At 43.1% G+C, this 22,534-nt stretch overlaps 1 protein-coding gene across 1 annotated transcript in view; it reads right to left on the bottom strand.

The window, feature by feature from the left end:
• myo10l3 (myosin X, like 3) overlaps positions 1 to 22,534 on the bottom strand; it is a 55,901-nt gene that overhangs the window by 31,026 nt on the left and 2,341 nt on the right. The window contains exons 2-4 of the mRNA XM_076746802.1: positions 10,483 to 10,581; positions 1,254 to 1,412; positions 193 to 380 (exon numbers count right to left, since the gene is read on the bottom strand). Of these exons, the coding sequence (XP_076602917.1) occupies positions 193 to 380; positions 1,254 to 1,412; positions 10,483 to 10,581 (446 nt within the window). The remainder of the gene's footprint in view (positions 1 to 192; positions 381 to 1,253; positions 1,413 to 10,482; positions 10,582 to 22,534) is intronic.

Genomic DNA, 22,534 nt, shown 5'->3' with positions numbered 1-22,534 from the left:
GATGCATGAACGGATCTATCCAACCTCATCAACTTATTGAAACTATTTCAGTTTTTCAGAGACAAGCAAAAGTCATAATTTAAAGTATATATAGAACGGCCTGGCTTGATGCTGCTTTGTAATAATAGGGATCTTTTCTTTAATTCAATGTGGATCCTGTATTTCAAAGCGAAGCCGTTCATTTCTCCTCACCTGATGAGGACACACTGGCTGTCGTGTCTCTTCCACAGGCAGCGGTAGCACTCGTTGGCCACAGCAAAGATGTGAGGCGGCAGCTCCCCCATCTGGTGTTTGCTGTACAGGTCGACGGCAGTGCCGTCATACAGGCCCGCGATCTGCTTGTACGGATTTACTGCTGCCAGGATAGAACCAATGTTGGTCTGAGGGAAATGAAAAAAACAGCACAAGGGAGATAGAGGAGGATAAAAGAAAAGAGAGGAAGTCACAGATTATCAAAAAATGATTGCAGTATACACATGGGAGGAAAGGAAAATGATGGTATTTTGAACTAGAATCTGCAGCTTCTATATCTTGGAAGGCACGAGCTCTGCAGTACAACTACTACAACCTATCAGTTCAGTAGGTTCACCCAGTTTCCTGTCTCCTTCCTCTGACACACTACCTGGACTCAGTAATACTCTTAAAGCAGGGCACATGGCCTACTTTGCACCAAGGCTGGTAATATTTTAGGATCCATTGCTCCTGCTCGGGTAATGCGCTTTGGGGAAAAGTGCCTCACAAAAGTGTGTTTGTGGGTCATCATTCCACAATGAAATCGTTGTGCGATGCCACGCAGACAGGCCAGGCGAGCCCTCGGAGATGAGATTAGGAGATAGGATTCCAAAAAACAAAGTTAGTCTGTGGGCAATGATTACTTTAACAAAGAGTGGGTCGTGTTTCAGCGCTCTGCTGTGAAAATAATCCTGGGAGAGAGAGACGGGGTCAAACAAACATATCTATAATCTTACATTCTTAAAGGAAAATCCAGCTCTGAATACTCTTCATTGTATTTCAGGAGTTATCTGTATATTGTTGAGTTGTTATTTATTATTTTTGAAATCAGAATCGTATCTTCAGACTTCCCGTTGAAGTTTCTGATGGTTTCAATGCTTTGTTTCACTTTGAAATCTCAGTCTAGCTGCGCTGCAAATCCCCAGTTCCCAGAAAAATACACCCCTGAGCAACACAATGGACCCACAGTTTCCAGGTACTTCATGTGGTAAATGTGCTCACAGATTACGACGGTGACTTACATAGATGTTGTCTTTCTGGTAGCGCAGAAAGAGGTTGTGCATGATGGCAGCTTCATGTAGCTCTGCCAGTGTGGACATGTCCTCTACGCCATGGATGCTGCTGGGGTGCATCGGGTACACCGTCTCCCTGTTCACCTCCGCCTTCTGCAGGTAGATCACCTGGAAGGAAACACACAAACATATCCAGAAAGTTAGTTTTCACAATCCTGCATGCAAAGCAGCAGCCTGCATGGAGCATCAACATGCAACATCAGGGGGGCTTGAATCATGTGCAAGAATTATTCAATTTCACGTTCACCTTCAGTATCTCCCATCAAAAGGCAGCCAGAGGCCGACTGTTCAGGGTTGAAATGATGGAAGGCAAACAAGTTTACACAGATCTGAACCAAACTGCTGGCGCAACATCAGTCTTCCACCGTGACCATGGCACACGCATGCATGGATGACAGGCAGATTCAAGTGATGATACGGGGGTAACTGAGGTTAAAATGACAGATTGGATCCCTGCTGTGTGCCTGCCTGCGCCTGCTGCCAGCATACCTGACAGGTGGAGAGCCCCCTGTCTGACTCATGCCCAGACATCTCACCTTGATTTGTTCAACTCACTTCTTGATCTCGGTACAAGAAGTTTCTCGCCGTGGCACATGTCACAGGACAATTAGATGCAGCAGAAAAGTTTTGACTTGAAATGCATCAAAATGGAGTTTGTGAGAAAGACAAAGGAATCATTAAGAAGAAACAGTGTCTCCATGGTGGCATAAAAACAGTCCAATAAACCAACAGAGAGACTTTGTGGCTGTCAGAAGTCTAATGGAAGATACATGAGATAAGAGAACAGAGTACTGCTTTACAACTTCGGTCACTTGATGGAAGCAGTCTTTAGATCAATACTGATGGACAAGGAGCTGGAGTTGTGGTGTCCCAGTGCATTACTGCTGGCTCTTCTGGCATGTTTAATTGTGTCCCAGTTGGGACCAGACATTGGTTTTCACTGAAGTGCTGAGTCAGGCTGCTGGGGATCTCAGGAAGCTGCTGATTGAGTGGAGACGAAAGTTGAATCATTGAAGGTACAACTACTGAATCTTTCTGTAACAGGTGAGTAATGTTTTGAAATAAAGCCCCTCATGTAAAGTATTATATCCATATCAAAAGCAGGATTCATTGATTTTAGGGCCAATTTGATGCAGTCGAGCAAGCTGTAATCTCATCACGGACAAAATATCACCACCTGGCATATTGATGGGGTAACAAACTGTTTCCTATTCACACATTTAGCACATACCAAGCTAACATTTTCATTCATGTTTCAGGTCACCTAAAGAACAGAAGTCCCACATTCATACTCCTCTTTTAATTCTATTTTTGGGCTCCACCATCTGAACAGAATGGCTGGCTATTTAAATCGTCACCAGCTAGTCACTAACTTGGCCTGATGTTTGGTGCTGGGCGGGTCGTGTGCAGTATGTTTAGGAGGGTTGACAAGAGTGGTGGGATTACAGTAAAGTGTGGGCCATAAAACCAAAACAATGAGCTGGAAATTGCTAAAATGCAGCATAAGCAGAGGGGAACTGCAGAGTCTGATAATTGTCTGTATTTAGAGGCAGCCATTTGACCCATTGTTAACATGAAAATATTGTTTAGTGCAGCTTTAAAAAAGTCAGTGGCAACACAAGAAAGCCACAAGTTCTTCTATTACTGTCTTTGTTGTCAAATCAAAGACACTTCTGTGCCAAGGCTGTTGTGTGTCATGCAAACTTCCCTTCTTGTGCATTTGTCCCAAAACAATGATATGATAGAGTAAGCATATATTTTTAAAAATAGCACATGAGTCGGATAAGATATGCGACGGCAGACCTTACTTTATCTTGGACTATATCTGTGTCTGGTTCTACACATTAAAGATATGTAAAGCACCGAAGGGGATAAAATTGCTGAAAGGCTGACTGAATAAACCCCTGCATTGATATGTATGTGTAAAATCCATCTTTTTCATCTTTAAGCAATGCATTAACTAAATGGAATCTGTATAAAAGTGGGTAAAAAGCCTCGCCAGTATGTGGACTGATAAGCTGACTCTGGACACTAGATGTCCATTAGAGGATGGGCGTAGGCACAATAACAATGCAGTAATCAGTGGGTTGCTTCATGTTTTCGCAATATCAAGAAAGGCTGAAAACCTCGGGGAGAAAAGCGGCACGTGCAGTGATGTCATCCATCCAGCAGAAGCTTGCAGATTTATGGCCAGATGTCCCTTAACATTCAGTTTTAACCCCACCCTCTCCTCTCTGGCAAATTGGCCCTGATTCACCAGGCACAGCCGAACTGACTAATAAATCAAACAGGCTTTTCACTTGTTTTACATCCTTAATCAGTATAATCATTTTACGCTCAATTACATCACTCACTTAATGTGATTGATGTCACTGACGACACCTGGGCTCCGGTGGATTAAAGTGTCGTCATACAAACACTTTTATTTGATAATGGGTGAGAGTGAAACATTATTTGACGGACAAATCCAAAGTGCAGTGACTGAAAAAAAAAGTTACTTTTTATCTCCAATGTGAACAATATATCATTTAAAAGCATTTATGGGACCCTGCTCATGAGTGTGGTCTTTAGAGCTGTGTCCCTTTAGCTGAACAGAAACAACTGTGACCATAAACATCTGTTACAGTCAAATGGTGAACTCAAAAATGTTGTGTAACAGAAGCACAAGTAGGCAAAAGTCATACGGTTGACAGTCTGAATCAGCAATGTCCGTTACACCAAAACGTTCCATTAAAGTTTGCTAAATTAGCTAACATTAGCCACCATAATCTAGTGGTCATACCAGACCAGGAGAGGCTGAAACAGTTAATCCCCTGGGTGTCCTGAATTGGCTAAGTGTGTATTTTATTAGTTACGTTTTCAACTTTTCACATGTGAGAGGAAGAGTGTGTTATTGCTTCACAATGCCACTTTAAAGTGAAACAGAAAGCAGTCGTAGCTGTTTGTCTTCGCTGGACATGCATTAACAATAATGTGTTGTAAAACTAAAAATATTACCAGCCTGCACTGTCTGTTCAACACCCAGTCGAACCAAAGAAATCAGGCTTTCTGTACATTCTCAAAGCACACGTTCAAAGATGCATCGAGGTGACTGAGAGCAAAGATAATACGGGATAACAAACAGCTAGAGGAGGTGGCAGGTCCATGTTACACTCTCGATTGCAGTTAAGTCCTCGTGTTTCACAGGAGGAAACAAATATGGCTACTTTGGCCAAACGCACATTGAGCTGCGGACTTGGAAAGCACCCACATCACTTCTCAAGAAAACAGATAAGACAAGAAAGTCTGTGTGTGTCTGCGTGTGTGTGTGTGTGTGTGTGTGTGTGCAGATACTCTACAGTACATGTGTTGTTATTCTGTCTCCTCATCATATGATGTGACCTTTGTTTTTTATCTTCTTTGGATAATTCACAGTTCAGATTTCAGAGCCTCGGGGACTTTGTCATGTTGGAAACATCAGAGATGTTCAGAGGAAAACTGAGCCGGAGTTTCCAGCATCAAAAGATGTCTCACATTCCTCCGGTTTGCCCCGCTGTGGGCTTTTATTGCATTGTTGGTTTCATTCCTGTGAAATAAGTCACTGAGCTCTGTCCTCACAGCCACAGCATCAATATTTATTCATGTCTTCATAAATTGGTTTCCAAATAATTTGCAGACTAAACGGCATCCTGTAGACGCAGCTAAAAGGCAGATGGAGCAGATCAGGTCGAGACACAGACTAATACTCTTTACTATTTCCAGTTCAGTCCTCAAGAGGAGCAATAACGTTCTATTACGGGTCCATTAGAACAATTATCATGGAGCAGTTTTCCTACAGGAGTTGTAGACCATCATACTCTGACCCACATGGCACTGCCAACAACTTACAACGCTCCAGCAAAAGCCTGACTACCCCAGCAGTGATGTAACAGTGTGTGTCTACTGTTATTGATTCCCAACTTCAAAAAAAAAAAAGAAAAAAAAAAGCAAAATCGCAGTTTGGATGTGGCTCAAATTCAGAATCCAAAAAGCAAATCTAATTTATGTTGAGCACAAACTGGCTGTAATCAAAGTGATTAATTCGTTCCTGCTAATGATTTCAGTGCATCACTGCGACGTCTGTTTCATGTGGGGATGCAGCAGCAGCAGCAGCAGCAGCAGCAGCAGCAGCAGCAGTGTTACTGATCTGAGTGGTGTAATGATGGCTGGAGATTCATTTCATGCCACTTACAACAGCATGTGACTCGTTATTGATTAGTGAAAATGTTCATTGTGCAGATTGATCCTCTCCAAATGGAGCCTGGTGTTGACACTCGCACACTGCTGGACACACGGCAGACAAACAAATAACTTTCCTTGAGTCTTGGATTTTAGGATGAAACAATCAGGAACTATTTTGACGATTTCTTGTTATTTCAAAATTTTTCTTACTCGTCCTATGTGATGGAGATTTTTTGGTTTTGGACTGTTGGTCGGACAAAACAACAATTTCATGATCGTGACATTTTTCTTGATTTTCTGACATTTCATGAACCAAACAATTGATCAATTAATTGAGAAAATAATCATCAGATTGATCTATAATGAAAACAATCGTTAGCTGCATCCCTACTGGTAAATTATGATTTTCTTTTTGTTTGTTTTCAGGTGATCATCAATTAAAATGCATCAGAGGAAAGTCTCACCGACATGGCACAGACTAAATGCTGGGAGCAGTCTTCCTCACTGTGGCAGCCGTCTGAATTTTAAACTTTCTTTTCTGCTTTTGTTTCCTCCTCGCTGAAACCACACCCTGCTGCTGCTTTGTTCGACCAGCTCTGCTGAATATTCACGTTCAGGCGGGTCAGCCTCGGTGGACTTCTACTGGCAGATATATATTCAAGCCTTTAGAAATGACACATGGGCAGATAGAAAATCACAGGCTTGTGTACACAAACACTGTCTTGTTTATCACTGCCTCCTTTTCTTTTTCCTTTTTTCACTCTGTCTGACTCTCTCTCTGTCTCACACTGAATCCATCTGCTTGAAGGGGGATCACACCCAGACCCTGGAGACACGGGGGGAGCAGAAGGAGAAGGGGTTATTAATAGGAGAAACTGTGAAAAAACAGTTTTACATTAGATCCTGCAATATTTTCCAGGTTGCTTCACCTAACAAATATCAAACCTAAATCCTGAAAGTATTTGTTTCACACACGCAGATGTTCACATTAATGTTTGTGTGAGCGTGTTATTTCTGAGCACACATGTGAATGCACATCAGTCACATAAAGGCTCACATAATGGCTCCATTGACCAATAATGCAGAAAAGACTGAGGGGCCATCAATGACCTATTTTAAACCTCAGAGACTGTAAGGCTACAGGCCGTGGACAACTTCAGAAACCACACTTGGTAGGAGTCAAACCTCATCTCAAAGCAAAGCATCCAGCCAAAGAATAAAATAAAGGCTTTCTTTATTGGATTCAATTATCATTTGTGCAAAAGATGAAAAGGAAAATGTCTTTATGGGACGTGAGAGAAGTTTAATTTTGTGAAATGACCATCAACTTAGGGCTGCAAATACCTTCGTTAAATTCGATTTTATTAAAATTGCATTTATTAATTGCTTTGTTTGACCAACAGTCCCAATGGTTTTCACCTTATTATCACATAAAACAAAGAAGCAAAGAAGCAAATCCTCACAATTTAGAAACACTAAAGAGGGAATCTCTGGTATTTTTCTTGAAATTTTCATCTAACATTCAATCAATTTTCAATTATTATGGATTATTTTACTGTCCATCAACTAACAGATTAATCATCTAATTCTTTCAGCTCAACGTCAATTGCAAAATAGTGCTTTTACCTGACAGAAATATAGAATATGAGCTACAGCAGTATTATGTGCTGTATGTGTCGAATGACTCATGAATAAAAATGGTATCTGGGGCTCGTACACTAACACAGTTCAATCTCAATTTATTGTGTTCAGTGAGCTGAGGATGACATCACCACCAGCAGCAGCTATTTAGTTCAGGTGACAGAGCCTCTTCCTGCTTTTCTTTACATGTGCACCCCTCTGGGGATAACTCGCACACTGTTAATCCAGCTGGTGCCATCTGGCCACGGAGCACACACACACACACACACAGGGATGCACTCAAACACACACAAAGCCACATTCAGCTTCAGTGTGTCTGCTGTATCTTGCAGGTCCGCTCAGCTCTGTGGTGTACCAGGGATGAGACAGTGATGAATGCTGATATGATCGTAAATGTGACAGCAGCCAGGTCAGCCTGCTCAAGCCGGGGCGGACACTCTTGAGTCTGTGGGCTGAGCACTCAGGCAGGGAGCTGCACATAAGTGTGAGCAGTGAGCAATGGATAATGGTATATCCCACCCCCCGAGGGGAGAATGCTGCCAGGATACATTTACCAAACCACCTCTGACACTGCACAGACAGACAACACACACATAATACCCCAAACATACAAGAGGAGCTGGGTAAAATAAAGATTATGACTGAATCGGGAAAAGCAAAAAAAAAAAAAACCTCAGCAGACAGGCCATCCATGATCAGGGGATCACATAAGGTCAGCCGGCGATCCTGGAGATGGAGACGGTCTGTTTTTCAGTCTCACATTCCTGTCATTCTGCTGCAGAGTCTCAGGACAAAGAGGAGACACCCATATGCCTGGCCTGATGACATCCTGAGCTCGCATGTGAAGATCATATGAGACCAGCTTCAGCTAAGCTGCAACACCCTGAACCCACCCCCAGTCATACGCACACATATGACTAGATATTTTTTTAAATCCCACTGAGGATGTTGAAATGTTTTTGGACTGAGAACAACACCCTGTGGTATTCTCCCATCATATTAGGACAACAAATAAGAAGTGTGGTCTGAGCGATTTCTCAACCTCTGACCTGGTGTGGTGAATCCTTCCCAGCTGTGATGGCCTCACATACTTCCTGGAAAACTACTGGGTTTAACCTGTCAGGCGTCATTAGTGATTTTCACGGTTCATACATGCAGATACATTCAGACGCGTTTCTGTCTTGGCAAAGGTGGGACAGATTGGACAATGGACAGTCCAGCAGAAGGCAGTAAAGCAACACTTATGGATAACCACCACCAAGAACACTCAATAGAAGAAGAAGATCGTCTCTTACTATTTTTAGGAATGTGGCGGATGAAGAGCTGTTTTTGTCTTTGCTCTCGTATTTCAGCAAGATTGCGAGACAAGTAATGGTTTTTCGTGATCTACTTCAACCATAAAAACGCTTTTAATACATCATCAGTGGAGTCTTATGATTAGTTTATTCGCTTCACATGAAAGCGCCCTTCCTCAGACAGATGTAACCCTTTACATGCTTGTCCCTGCAATGTTACTGCTTTCATTCAAACACATCCGTACCAGCATTTTCCCTGAAGTGTTGTTGGGTCTTGCGGTGGGTAATTGGCCCCACAGGTTTCCCCAAATATCGATTCCTGCTCCCATTCACACATGACCTAATGTCCCTGAACAATTTCAGGGGTGCACTGCACGTGTGAAAGGGGCTATAGATGGTGTTTCCATCAGTCAGAGTCCTCCCTGCCCCTCTGAAAACACGTGGTTGATTTCTCACGCTACAAGAATCCAAACCGCTGACCATGGAAACATCAAACACATATGCTCAGGATGAGGGGACGTGGACATCTTTTTTAACTCTTTACATTCTGTTTTTCCTTCCTTTCTCCCACATGCAAACTAAAAGTGAGTTGTATTAAACTCCAATGTGAGAATAAGACTGTTCAGCACTGCGTCTTGGCTAAATGCTCTTAATGTCCACAAAGGGCAGCAGCTTTTCCTCTCCTTCACACGTCACCCTTCTTTGTATGAACCGTCAAGGACTGCAGGGGAGGAATAACACAGGGCCTTGGCTTGAGGTTAGGATGATGGCCATGTGACAGAGTCTGGAGGTGGAAATGATGCGACATGTTGAGATCCTGTCGGTCCTTGGGCCCTACCCTGTTCCTTCCCCAGGCCCTGACCTGACAAAGTCCAAATGAACAGACGATCACATGCACCGCTCACAGGGTTGTTCAGTATAAAGGCATTCCACAAGATAAAAGTGGTACGGGAAGCTCATTTCAGATCTACACTCTCTGACCCACAAACATTTGAAACTATTTTTTAACCATCCATCGCCACCTCTCTCTCTCTCTCTCTCTCTCTCTCTCTCTCTCTGTTTGTCTGCCTCTCTCTCTCGAACAGGATTTCCTCCAGACACAAAGACCACCATGTAGTGCCAAACAGATAAGCTCAGGCCTGTGACTTGACACAAGGAGCCCATTCCTGTCATTCTTACTTTATTACAAAAGGTGTTGATCCCACCGCTATGCCCCGACATGAAACACATGTGCAAACAATTAACCGTCTCACATACACACACTGGGCCACTCCCAGGTTATAATGCAGTCTTTCAAATTACAGATGACAGATGAGGGGAGGCTTTACATTTACACTATGCCAGTTAAAGCCTGTAAGACTCAAATGCAAGTGTTGACTTGAAGATTTTCATTTCAATAAATGTCTGTTGCCAAATGAGGTCACAACAATGATGGAGCCTATGGCCCACTGATGGGAGTACTGCGATACTTATATAATTGCAGTATTATGCATTAGGTGTTGGTGGCAACATTTTAAAAGTTGCTGCTAATGAAAACCAAACATTTATCGCTGCTGCAGCTTCACATTAAAAGATTTTAACTGAGGATACACGAGTTGACCTCTATCATGAAGTAGTCACAGGAAATGCAGTGTTTGTCAGTTAGCTTTGCACTTACTGCTATCATTCATCAAACGTGTCTACAATACAAGACTAGAGTCATTTTCAGCATTGTTTGACAGCAAATTGGTTTGAAAATATTGCAGGGAGTAATGGAACAGGGAGGAGCAGCCACAGTGAGCCGTTAGATGAAGAGCTGCAGGCGGCAGGCTGCAAACCTCCAACTTCTCAACAACTCCTTTCAGTGTCTCCTACTGTCTGCATGCCGTGTGCTGCATAAATTCAGATCATGGTTGCTCATACGATGGAATGAACCAGGACGGAAATCTTAAGGATTACAACTTCAATGGGTTTCTAAAATGTGGGCACAGAGAGTTTGAGATGGTTTAAAATGAATCACTGGTAGTATAAACGCTTCAGCAGGGAAAAAGAGGTCTTCTTACCTTTCCATAGTCAGTGGTGAGGACCAGGGACGAGTCATCACAAGAGCTGACGGTGGAGGGGAGGAGCTGCTCTTTGTGTCTCAGCCAGACATGGGCCCCCTGCAAGACAATAGCCACAACAACACCATCAACATCTGGAGGCAGAAGCAGTGGAGCAGCGGTCAGATTGGAGGATTGGAGTCATCTGTTTGATGACGAACATACTGGACATTTGCACCACAAACACATGTTATGAACCAGCTCGCCACTTATGTAGATCATTACTAGAGAGCAAAGTTCAATCCAGAAATACATCAAAGAAATATTCATAGTCATTTAGGAGGAACACGGATGTGCCAGGTGAGTAATAGCGGCTCAGTCAGAACAGACATCAGAGATTATTTTAGAAAAGCAGGGATTCAAGTTTTCTTCCTTGATCCTTTTTTCCATTTTTCTCTTTTTCTCAGCATTGCTCACCACTCTTTGCCTCATAGCTACTGCTTCACCACACAGGCTTGGCACAGTCATCCTCTTATTAAACTGTCATTGCCTTTTTGTAGAGCAAAGCTGTTTGCCAGACCTGCATGCAGAGGGTGTGTCTGAGACTAAAACTACTACTCAGAGTCATACACACTCGGTAAAACTGTCACAAAGATTTTTAGTATTTGTTCCATTTCAGGTTGTGAGGGCTAACTCACTCCATAAAATAGTAAAATATGGTGACAAACGAGCATTTGTCACTTTAGCAAATCAATCAATACACATGTGTCTATGACCATGATTCTTTCCTCTGTTTTATATTTTAATCGGGGAAAAAACAACACACTTCTTGCCTTAGTCCCAGAATAGGTCCTGCTTCCAGACGCAGATTAAAACCAGCACTACAGCTGATCTGGACAGCCAATGTTTGTGTATTTATGTGAAGTCACCTTCCCAGACATGTTTGTTAGCGGCTCACTAACAGGCAGCAATAACAGGAATCTGGGGCTGATTGCTCAGACTTGACTGTCATTTCCTTACAGGGGTGGAAGATACATTTATAGAACAGGCTCCATTTTAATGACGGTAATGGGTGAGTAGTGAACCATTGCCTGTACAATCTAAACTGTAATATTTTCAGACTAAACCCTCATTTGTATGGTTCAAAAACAACAAATGTGGCCTCTGGTTAAACAATATGAATTATAGATGAAATATACCTGAAGTGACCTTTGACCTTTAAAGGAACACTTAACCTTTTGGGAAATATTCACTTTCTTGTCAGTGTTAGATCAATACAACTCTCACATCCATTAAATTTAAAGCTGCAGCCAGCAGGCATTAGCTTAGTTTAGCATAAAGGCTGGAAACAGGAGGAAACAGCCAGCCTTGCTGACTTTGAAGGTCACTAAATTTGCCAACCAACGCCTTGAAAGCTCACCAATTCACACGCCACATCTGGTTTGTTTAAACAGTACAATAACTGAAGTGTAAAAATAATTAACTGTGGTTTAATGAGAGGTTACAAGAGGAATCTTCTCACTTTCAGCAAGAAAGCGTCACTTCCCAAAGGTCAAACTTTTCCACTACGAATCCTGTTTGTATTTCCTCTGGCTGCAGTCTGATCTACAACTCATGTAACACAACGTGAACATTTTGACTTCCAGTGTAAGATTCATAGGATTCATAGGATGTGCATTTCTAAGAAACATCATTAATCATCACAAGTGCCACCATTGAGGTGGCCGAGGAAAACACGGAGCGAAAGGGAATTGTGTGTCCAACAGAGCATAAAACTGAAGAGATCAATATGCATGGATTCCACTAGGAAACCTTATACAAGGTCACCACTTCCAGACATCAATCCTCATTAACTATTAACAACACTGCGCACACTCACTCTCATCCATGGTGCACAACGCGTTTGCCGCCAGGGTCAGAACAAAGATCGAGATGCTTTTGTTTAATACACTACATATTTACATGAAATGCAAGCTGCTTGTCACAGCACTGAATCACAGACAAAGAGGAAATTAGGTCAATGAAGAATTATTTTGTGTCCATTAAATTTGCTAGCTCAACAGTCTGGAGTAATAATTGGTCTTCATTCTTTTAATTCGTGATTCAGGCGTCCTTTTTGGACAAAGGGTCACTCAGCCCAACCAGCCAGTCTGCAAACCCACTTCCATCATCAAGGATTTTTTTCTTTCAGTCAGCTAATGGAGGGCAGCTAAATGTGGCTCCCTCAAACCACGGGGGACAGCAGGGAGTGGGATAAAGGGGGTCTGGTAAATTAGGAGGAGGCTGAGGTGGGGGGACCAAGAGGGGAAAGAGGAAGGGTGCAGGCACCTGATAAAGTCCCGCCTCCCATTGTTTCGAAAAAGAGGCAGACAAACATCAGGATGCAAATGTATCAGAGGTATTCTTCTCAACACAAGGCCACACATTAACTTCCATTTAATATGAGACGATTGGCGACTTCCATACCAGTAACCAACTGTGTCTGCCTGGTACCAGCATGGCATGCAAGGCCAGTTCAGGGAAAAGCTGCTTCACGTGAATTCTCTGAGGTCCAGTGAGGAGATTAATAGTGTTTACTCTATAGATTTTAAGAAGATCAGCTGCTGTTACGTAACTGGAAATCACAGGGACTTGAATTCAGCAAAATATTGCCGGTACTTGTCGTCTTGTAGAGGCTGTTGGTACTCACAGTGGAGCTGACAAAGAAAAGAAACATGCAGCGAGTAGGTTGTTACAAAAGGCAGATTACATGACATGTTACACAGAATAACAAAGCAGGCAAGTCGTGGCATGGAAAGCTGTGGGATGGCTCATGAGGCTGTGTGTTTATGCACCACATCCCAGTATTGCTTCAATTTCAGTGACGCAAATATTAATTTTCCAAGAGCTAGACTTGAATGGTTCAGTTGCTGAGTCAGAACATTGGCGGTTTTCCATTTGGACTTTCCATTTAGATAAAGACAGATAAAGACTCTGCAAACAGCGTGCTCATTGCACACACTTCTAATCTTTTAACTGGAATAAGAGACCGAATAATCAACATAATAACTGTTAATTAAATGAGACGACGCTACCAGAAATGGGAAACCAAAAGTCAGCAACAAGCTGGCCCATAAAGATTCTGGCTTGGCTTGCTCTCTGGAGAACTGCCCACAAGGCACTACAATGAATATTTAGTAGAAACAGCCCAAAAAACTGTCCTTACTTTGCCCATGTATCAGATTCTACAAATCATTTGAAGCCCACATTACTTTTTTTTTAGTTTGCTTTTATTTTAACATTGTATTAAATCGTCACAAAAAAGAGACAATAGACAAAACTTTACATAAACAAACCCTTACCCTCTTTAAGTTGTTGCATCCTTAATATTTGAAAGAAACCTGTCCCAAATAAGAAACTTGTTTTGAATTTCTAAGGTTTTAAAGGACCAGTGTGTGAGCTTTAGAAATGTAATGTAATATTCAGTAGCATGTTATCATTTGTGGATATTGACATAAAAATAAGAACCTTAGAATTAGCTTAGCTCTATCTATCTACAGATGACGTGGGTCCTCTTCCATGAAGTCCGCCATGTTGCACCACCATGTTTCTACAGTAGCTCAGAACCAACAAACCAAACACTGGCTCTAGAGAGCATTCATTGCTGCGTCTTGCCAAAGTAAAGACCATTAGCTGTTGGCAAATGGTCATTTGTTCTAAAAATCTATCCTGAAAACATTTAGACATTTAGGTCTGCCCTAAAGAAACAGGGATTTGTCTGGATGACTAATCAGCCATTAAAGTTGGTAGAAGTGGTGGGATTCTCCAGTAACTCTGGGGCTCAAGAAAGCCAACACCAGATGTGTTTGTCCATTTGTTTGTGTCTTTATATGTTGGCTTGGTGTGTGTCTGAAGCTGGAGGGTATAAAGTAGAGATGAATTGTGTCAGCAACAGATGGCCTCTCCAAAACTCCACCCCCTTGTCCCCTACATCCTCGGGAGCTCCATCACTAAGTCAGGACAAAGGCAACCACTTCTGACTGAGAGCTCAGAAGTTAACCAGGCGGAAATATCCCAAACAAAGGCCAGCTGGGACCTAACGGGACACGGGTATCAGCTTGTGTTAAGTCCCCCAAACTTGAATCACCTGCTGCAGCACAACTAACCACTGACCAAACCAGTCAAACAGTGTGTGCACGTCATGGATAACAATCACTGAAAAGCACAGTGTTCATTTAGTAGCCTTCACTGTGTTTAATTATCAGGTCTCAGTAACCAGATGTTTTAATAGCTCCATTAAAAAGCAAAGCTGAACTCCTGCAGTGACATTTCCAGCTCAGGCTAATTTCAAATTCTTAATGCCGCATGTCACGGAGCGCGTGTAACACCGCTGAGGCAGAACCAGCTGACAACTGTAAACCGATCCACCAAAGCAGGCCGCACGCCGACGTCCCATCATGCTTTCTGACACAGAAACCACTCGGGTTGAATGATTTGATCGCAAAGCTGGAGGCTTGAGTTTCTGCAGCTTGTATAATGACATCCAGCTCGGAGATTTGATAATGAATGAGCCTTAAATATTTAAGGGCGTACACAGAACAAGGTGCCACGGCTCTTTCTCTGCTGTCTGCCGTAGCATGAGCACAGGCGGTATCGGGTGTTCACATCAGTCAGGACAAAAGAAAGCTAATTAACTCAGCCTGACTTGAACACGGGTGAACAGTTAGTTATGAAAAGACAATTTCTTGGATCGCTGTGTGGTTTCAAGGAGCGGTGAGTGAACGCCTGCCCAGCAGACAGCAGTGAACGGCTGCTGGTGCTGCAGGTTGGGCTGACTGCTGGCCAGGACTGATGCCTGGCTGAGAGATGAGCACATCCAGCTGGATTCCTGACAAGCATCTCATTTGTTGTGGTCAGACGTGGAGGAGGATCACAGGAACATACTCACAGGAACATTTTCCTCTAAAAGAAACTCTAGCTGTTGTTACTTTCACTTGTCCCTCTCACATTTCCTCGCTTTCCTCTCTTCCTTAATGACTTTTTCAGCGTCAGTATTTGTTTTGTAGTCATGTTTGGCCGAAAGGGTTCCAGCGACCGACTGCATCTCATTTAGAGGCAGATGTTCAAAAACACGTCTTGTTTTTAAATAGAGTAGCACGGCCCAGCACCTCATTTGCACCTCAAATGCCAGAACATAACAGCATTATCATGACAACAGAGAGGCATGAGGCCAAGTCATTTAACTCTTTGTGACCTCACTTATGGTGCCTGGACAGATGTGCAGTCCAGAACACTGGCTGGCTGGATGGCCTGCCATTAATAAGGTCAAATAGCATATTGATACTTGTATGTTGCCAGCGTGTGTGTGCAAAGTAAGTCTGTTGTTGGTAAAATTAGGTAAAGCTCAACTTAAAATACGGTAACATATTGCTATTTACTTTTAAAACCATTAAAAACCAGTGCCATTTTCCAATCTATCTAACTTGTATGGCTTTGGACTGTAGGCTGAAACAGATTTGGTGAAAATATGAGGAAAGAGGTCAGCTGGTTAGTCGATTCTTTCTTTTGTGGCTGAAAAAGTTAATATTTTGCATTTGAAATTTGGTTGTAATGGATATATGCAAAGAATTAATAAAGAAAGAGGAATGTATGTAGCCAGGGGAAAAAAGAAAACAGGTAACAATGCAGGAGTTTATTGCTTTGTCCCATCAAAAGTGAGCCAAATTCAGGGATTGAAATCAAATCTCCTGAATGCTGAGTGAATGGAATGAGGACGAATCCACCAAGTAGCTGGTGAGATTAAACAAATGGGCTGAGTGCAGCTGGGAGGAGAATCTGGGCAAAGGTCGCTCTGGGTCTTTGGCCACAAGCTCTCCAGTCAGGCAAAAGCTGTACAGCCTGCAAAACCTCAGCTGAAACTTACTGGATATAATTTCACATTACAAATAAAGCAAGACAGTTATTTCTTATCTTGTTACAGCAGCATTTTCACTCAGCTTGATCTTTGTTGGCATTTTTGTGTTTTCTTTTCTTCTGCTGAGCAGCTCCACTGAGGTTAAGCTTCTTTCTCAAGAGGGAAATTTCTTGCACCAACTTTCCACGCATTCAGTCATGCAGCCCTCTGGCAACATGCTAGCTTCTGTAACCATCAGGCCACAGTCACCCGGCTCATCACGTTGCATGTAATTGCTGAGCTGAGTCTTTGAGTGATTTGAGTGCAAGTGTGCTTCTGCATACCCCCTTTACATTTCATTGTTTCTTTGTTCCTGTAACGTCTGCCAGCCTGCTGCACGCTCTGCAGCCGATGCCCACAGCCAGTATGGGGCAAGGGCGGGTAAGGGTGGGGTGTGTGACGGGCCGGGAGGAGAAATCAGATGATTAAAGGCAACCCTTCAGCATCTGTGCTGGAAGACCTATGAATTAATGATGGAGGGAGCAGCTGATCAGAAATTAGCTAATGGAGGAGGAGGAGTCCCATGGGGAACAGGGCTTCCCCCACTCGGTGAAAAAGGGGGGCAAAGGGTGGAGGGTGCAGTTCATCAATTGTTCTTGACTCCAAGGAGCAGCCTGACACCCCCCCCCCCCCAATGAGGAAGCTATAAACAGACTTAAAGAAGGATGGCCTGGAGGCAGCAGCCTGAACGGTCAACATTGAGGCAACCTGTGCTCGATTTTCATATTAAAAGACTGTTTCTGTTGCAGCAGAGGGTCTGACGTGATGACGTTCTAAATGCAACTGTGTCACTGGGTTAATGGAAGTCAAACACATGCAACGCAGCCGCAATTTGCTGTCATCACTGTCTTTTAAACTGTCTTCATTAACATACTAAATGGAACAACCAAGTCACAACATTCACTGCAAACAAAGCGTGCAGGTTTTTGTGTTTATGTGTCTGGGTGTGTTTGGTGGAGTGTGCGTGTCTGCTGTCTGTCTGTCTGTCTGTCTGTCTGGGGGAGTTAAAAAGCACCTCCCCCACCATCATCTCATGTAGCTAATCTGCCATGTTGCTAATGAGTACATTGAAGAGAATTTGCATAACAAATTATGTCTTCAGGAGCACAACAAAAAGAAGAGGAACACTTGACACTCCGCCACAGACTCCTGGCACAGTGTCCTGGTTTACAGCCTTATCCTGTGTGAACATATTTTCCTTCCACTACTGTTCTACACTGATCAAAGTACCAGTCTGATCCTGTGCTCAGGGTTATGATACTTCTCTAAACAACAAAATGGGACGAAGAGGCAGCAAATAATATTATTATTACTGCCCGTTTGATTGGATTATCGGCTAAGCTTCGTGACTTTGAATATCTGCAGAGCCACCTGGCACATTCCTCCTCCTGTCTGCCATCTATATATGTGCCCTCTCTGTACTCATCTGTGGACTGTTATGGGGTCACACAGCAGGAATGCCAGAGATATTTCAGGAATGCTGCTCAGTCAGGGCTGTCAGAGACGGAGGATGTGTGTGTTTGACCACGTGAGACATCTGGGGCACGGCCAGTGGGGCAGTGGTTGTTAGGGTTGAGTGGAGCCATCACTGGGTGACCCGCTACTTTGCTTTTGACCTTTGCTCTCATCTCACACTGTCACACAATGATCATTATGACTCACAGGGACCCTCCTGTCTTACATAGTTCATAATTTTGGGTGTGTGTTGTACCTCTAACACAAATGATTGATTAATTAGATGACAAAATACAAATCTATATCAATGTAATGACTCATATAATTGGTTATATTGGGATGTATTCTGGGTATTTGTCATTGTTTTCTCATGTTGTAGACTTGCATCAATACATTTAGACACACACAGCCCTAAAACAACAACAACAATAACAACAACAACACGAGTCAGGACATAAATCAATAATGAAAATGATGACTGATGAAAATAATGCAGCTACTTCCAATATTCTCACAGCAGCCTCCACCCACTACTCTCAGGAGCTGCGTCACCAGCTGCACATGCACACACATCACATTTAAAGCTCTTAATTTATAATGGTACAGAGGGAGGGAGCTCTGGTGGTCAGGATGATGTAACTGCGGCCCAAACGACTGGACACACCAGAGATGTACATATGAGGTCGTGCAGCATTTTAAAGTTCACACAGTGCTGATGCGCCTCTTTCTGGGAATGGCTGAACAATGACAAAAAGACAAAGAAATGTTCCCTCTTCCGGGGGAATGTGGGGATTATTTTTATATTCTGCCAGAGGATTGAGGATGTGGGTTCAAGTGGGAGAGATAAACATATGTAGAGTCTTGAAAACACGGAACATTCCTCCTCATAAGAGTCTCAGTATCAAAGTGTATGATCCCACAAACTACCTCAGGCCAAACCACACACACACTCATGTCTAATAAAACAAACTGGGAGTGGATGGGAAAGCTAACAGGTCATGACTGTGGATTGTGCCATGCTGTGTTGTTTGCTTCTGTTAAGCACCAAGGTGCCAGTTGGGCTCCTCAGGCCATGGCAGTCACGCAGTGTGGGATGTGTACTTAGGCCCGGCGGGGCGTTCGTCATGCAATTAGTCCTGAAATTACAACTGTAGCAGTAACCTCATCACGAGGGAGTCAACAGTTTTACTGCTTTTTTAAAAATGTTTTTTAATGTAGGCTATATTCCCCTGCGATGTGTGGAACTTACACCCTAAGGAAAATGTAATATACAGGCAAGTGAGTGTAGAGAAACACACTCCATGCAGTAATAGGCTGCCTCTGTGCGCAGTAATCATAGGGGGCTAAAAAAGGAAAGTCAACATCTGGGCCGGGAGCAGTAATCACAGGTTGGCTGTTATTAAGCTGCCAGACGAGACCTCCGAACTGAGAGGATTTAAGCGACTCTGATTACCAGCTCACAGTGTTTGTCAGGTAGCGCAGCCAAGGTGAAGGCCGACAGACGTTTATTGTGTGCGGGGAGCGCAGCGATAAACAGCTGCTTAACAGATAAAGGACAGATCAATCTTCTACATGTAAGAATCCTGATGCACAAACACGCTGCTGGCCAATCCGGTATAAAAAATAATTGTTGTGTTTGTGGATTGTCGGGTTTGATTGGGTGTAAAGCCCAGATTCACCCACTGAAGGTGTACATGAAGAAGAGACACCACACCTGAGATTGATGTCACTCTTATAACTATAGGCTAAATATGAGGCTACAGCTAGCGGTTGCTTAGCTTAGGTTAGCCAGAATTAGCCCAGCATTAAGCCCTGTGAAACAGCAAATGGATGCCTATTTCCAAAAATGTCAAACTATTCCTTCAATGAAATTTAAAGTGTTTACTATGGACTAGATTGGGAAATTAAAATAAACAGCTTCCTCCTCTTAAATAGCTGTTTTTCTTAACTCCTTTGTACACAAAAGCCACTTTTCTATGTACCTGTTGTTTTTACTCTGATCACTGCGAGTACGTCAAACCATCCTGATGTAGCTCTACGTGACTGTGCAATGACTTCTTCATGACACTTTCAATTCTCAGGTTTCTCAGACAGTGGTTGAGGGTGTTCTCTTTCATCATAACCTTGTTGAGGTGGCAAAAAAGTTGTGATTCGCCCAAATGCCTGGGGTGATTTATATTTCAGAGAATGACACACCCGGGATTGCCCCAATACGCACACGCACACACACACGCACACACACACACACACACACACACACACACACACACACACACACACACACACACACAGACACACAGGGAGGGCAGGAAGGATGGGTGTTGGAGAGTAGACCGAATGCAACGTGTTTTTATAAGCTGTGTCTTGTGAATATAAAACATTACATGACAATCTTCTGCTGAGCACTATGTGACTGGAGGGAGTGTAACGAACAGGATTTGCAGACTAGAATCAGGCTATCAGTGAAAGTCATTAAGGAAGAAGGGTGTTTAAGGAACAGTAAACTGGAAATAAGGGGAAAGGGTTAGCCTGACCAAAGTAGGGTTGAAAATGAACATTTAAACCATGTACATTTTCTTATCTACAGTATTGAATTCTACCGTATTAGTGATATAGGACATAATATTTTGCAAAATTATAGTGTTTTTTCAAGCATAGACCCCTTCTGTTTTCATTGCTTTAAGGGTCACTTAAATTACCTTCATAATATCTTCACACAGAGACAGGCTAGCTGTTTCCACATCTCCAGTCTTTATGCTAAGCTAACTGTAAGGTTATGCTATGAACTATACGGCAATAACCATTTATTCATAACTTCAGGAGTGGTATCAATCTTCTCATCTCACCCTCTGCAAGAAAGAGATAAAGCACATTTCTCAAAAGATCAATTTACTCCATGAAAAAAGTTGTCAAAACTCTTCTGCCACTGTTTGTCCATCATCATGAGCTAATAGACAAGCTCCAGCGCTGCATTGTTTGTTATTAGTATGAAGACGTGCTTTTCCTTTAATCCCTACAAACACAGAGAGCTTTGTCTGAAAAGCTTGGTGATGTAGTGATGTTGATAAAGCTAAAGTCAACAGCGTGGTGTCAGCAGGAGGTTATCACAGCACTGAGCCCTCCATGTGACGGTCCGCTGGCTGATTGGCCGGGGTCAGGTTACTGATAGAGACACAAGAAATGCAAACACAAGCCAGCGAGGCGAAAAGGGAAGATTCAGACTACTATTGCAAACAGTTGATTCTAGTTTCAAAGCAGACTTAAAATGGACAAATGTTGTTAAAATGGAAAATTCACCAAATTCTTATCATGAGCAGTGGTTTCCAAACCTAAACCACCTCCCCTAACACCAGGCGTCTGTGCCATTATGACGAAGGATTATCCATGTTATTTGGTGTGTGGTCAGACAATGCCTGTTGGTAATTAGTCCTAGCACTCTTGTGACAGATTAAACCACCTCCAGACTGTACCAAAGCTGCAGGAGTTCTGCTGACGCACACATAAACCACTGCCTTAATAATACCTCCCTCTGTTTGTTCATAAATAACCAGCGCTGTTGATTCACCACAGCTTCAAGACTCTACAGCATTGTTTGAAAGTCCCCTAATTGGATGTGATAATGCACACAGTAACCACTTCAAGCTTAATTACAAGTCAAGGGAGAAGAAATTCAAAGGAATGCAGGATGCATTTGCCATTTCTGCACCCTTCCTTCCTTCCTTACATCCTAACTTTACTTCCTGACTTCCTTCCTTGCTCCATCAGCCGTCTGCATGGCTGGAAGTGAGGACAGAAGATTCTCAGCTCTCTAAAGTGGCAGCTGGAGGAAGTGACAACTGGGTAGAAAGACCCCGAATAGAAAAATAGTCCACCCTCTGGAGCAGGTTGGCCTTTCTCACGTTACCCATTTCAACGCAGAATGCTTACCGAGCATGCCGATCCACGGCTCCGACTTCAAAGATCCAGACATAAACAGCACACAGGGCTACGAGGGATGTTTCAGCATGGGGGAGAATGTGTGTGTGTGTGTGTGTGTGTGTGTGTGTGTGAGTGAGGGGGGTGGGGGGGTTGGTAGTGGTGATGGTGTGAAACCTAAAGCTTCGTCACAACAGCTCCACAATGCATGGATGACAGGCGGCCATGACCGGGAATTTGAGGGGTCAAGGCTGGGAATCTGGGATTCGCTCCGTCAGGGTGTCTCTGAGTGAGACAAATTTGGTTTGTAATGCAAGGAAGGAGTTAACGGGTGTGGAAAGGTCCTCATGTGGCTTTACTGTGTGTGGCAGCTGCTGCTATAAGGGAACTGATTACCAAGTTTAGAAATGCACATACCTGAGATTCAACTTCGTCAACAGGATGTTTCACAAACACATAAAATATGTAAAGGCTTGTGCCGTGTGGGAATTGTGTGAACAATGTTTTCATCTGTGAAGAGATGAAAGGGAGGAAGAGGGACAAATCTGTCTTTAAACAAGCATACAAAACGCCTTTACGTGGGATTACACAGCAGATATAGATCATATTTAGTGAAATAAGTCTAAGATGACCAAAATGTGAGAAGGCACAGGCGAAATCTGTGACACACTTCAGGTATTTGTGTGTGTTCAGTGTCAGTGTCACATCCATTCAGAGGACGGATTGGGTGTGGAGTCGAGGCTGCGTCGCTGAGGGTTTTATGGCGTTGTG

The sequence above is a fragment of the Chaetodon auriga genome, chromosome 13 (genome assembly GCF_051107435.1).
Source record: "Chaetodon auriga isolate fChaAug3 chromosome 13, fChaAug3.hap1, whole genome shotgun sequence".
In the NCBI taxonomy this organism is placed as follows: domain Eukaryota; kingdom Metazoa; phylum Chordata; class Actinopteri; order Chaetodontiformes; family Chaetodontidae; genus Chaetodon; species Chaetodon auriga.
Note: the sequence above shows the minus strand (reverse complement) of the source record. Positions and strands in the feature narration are given on the sequence as shown.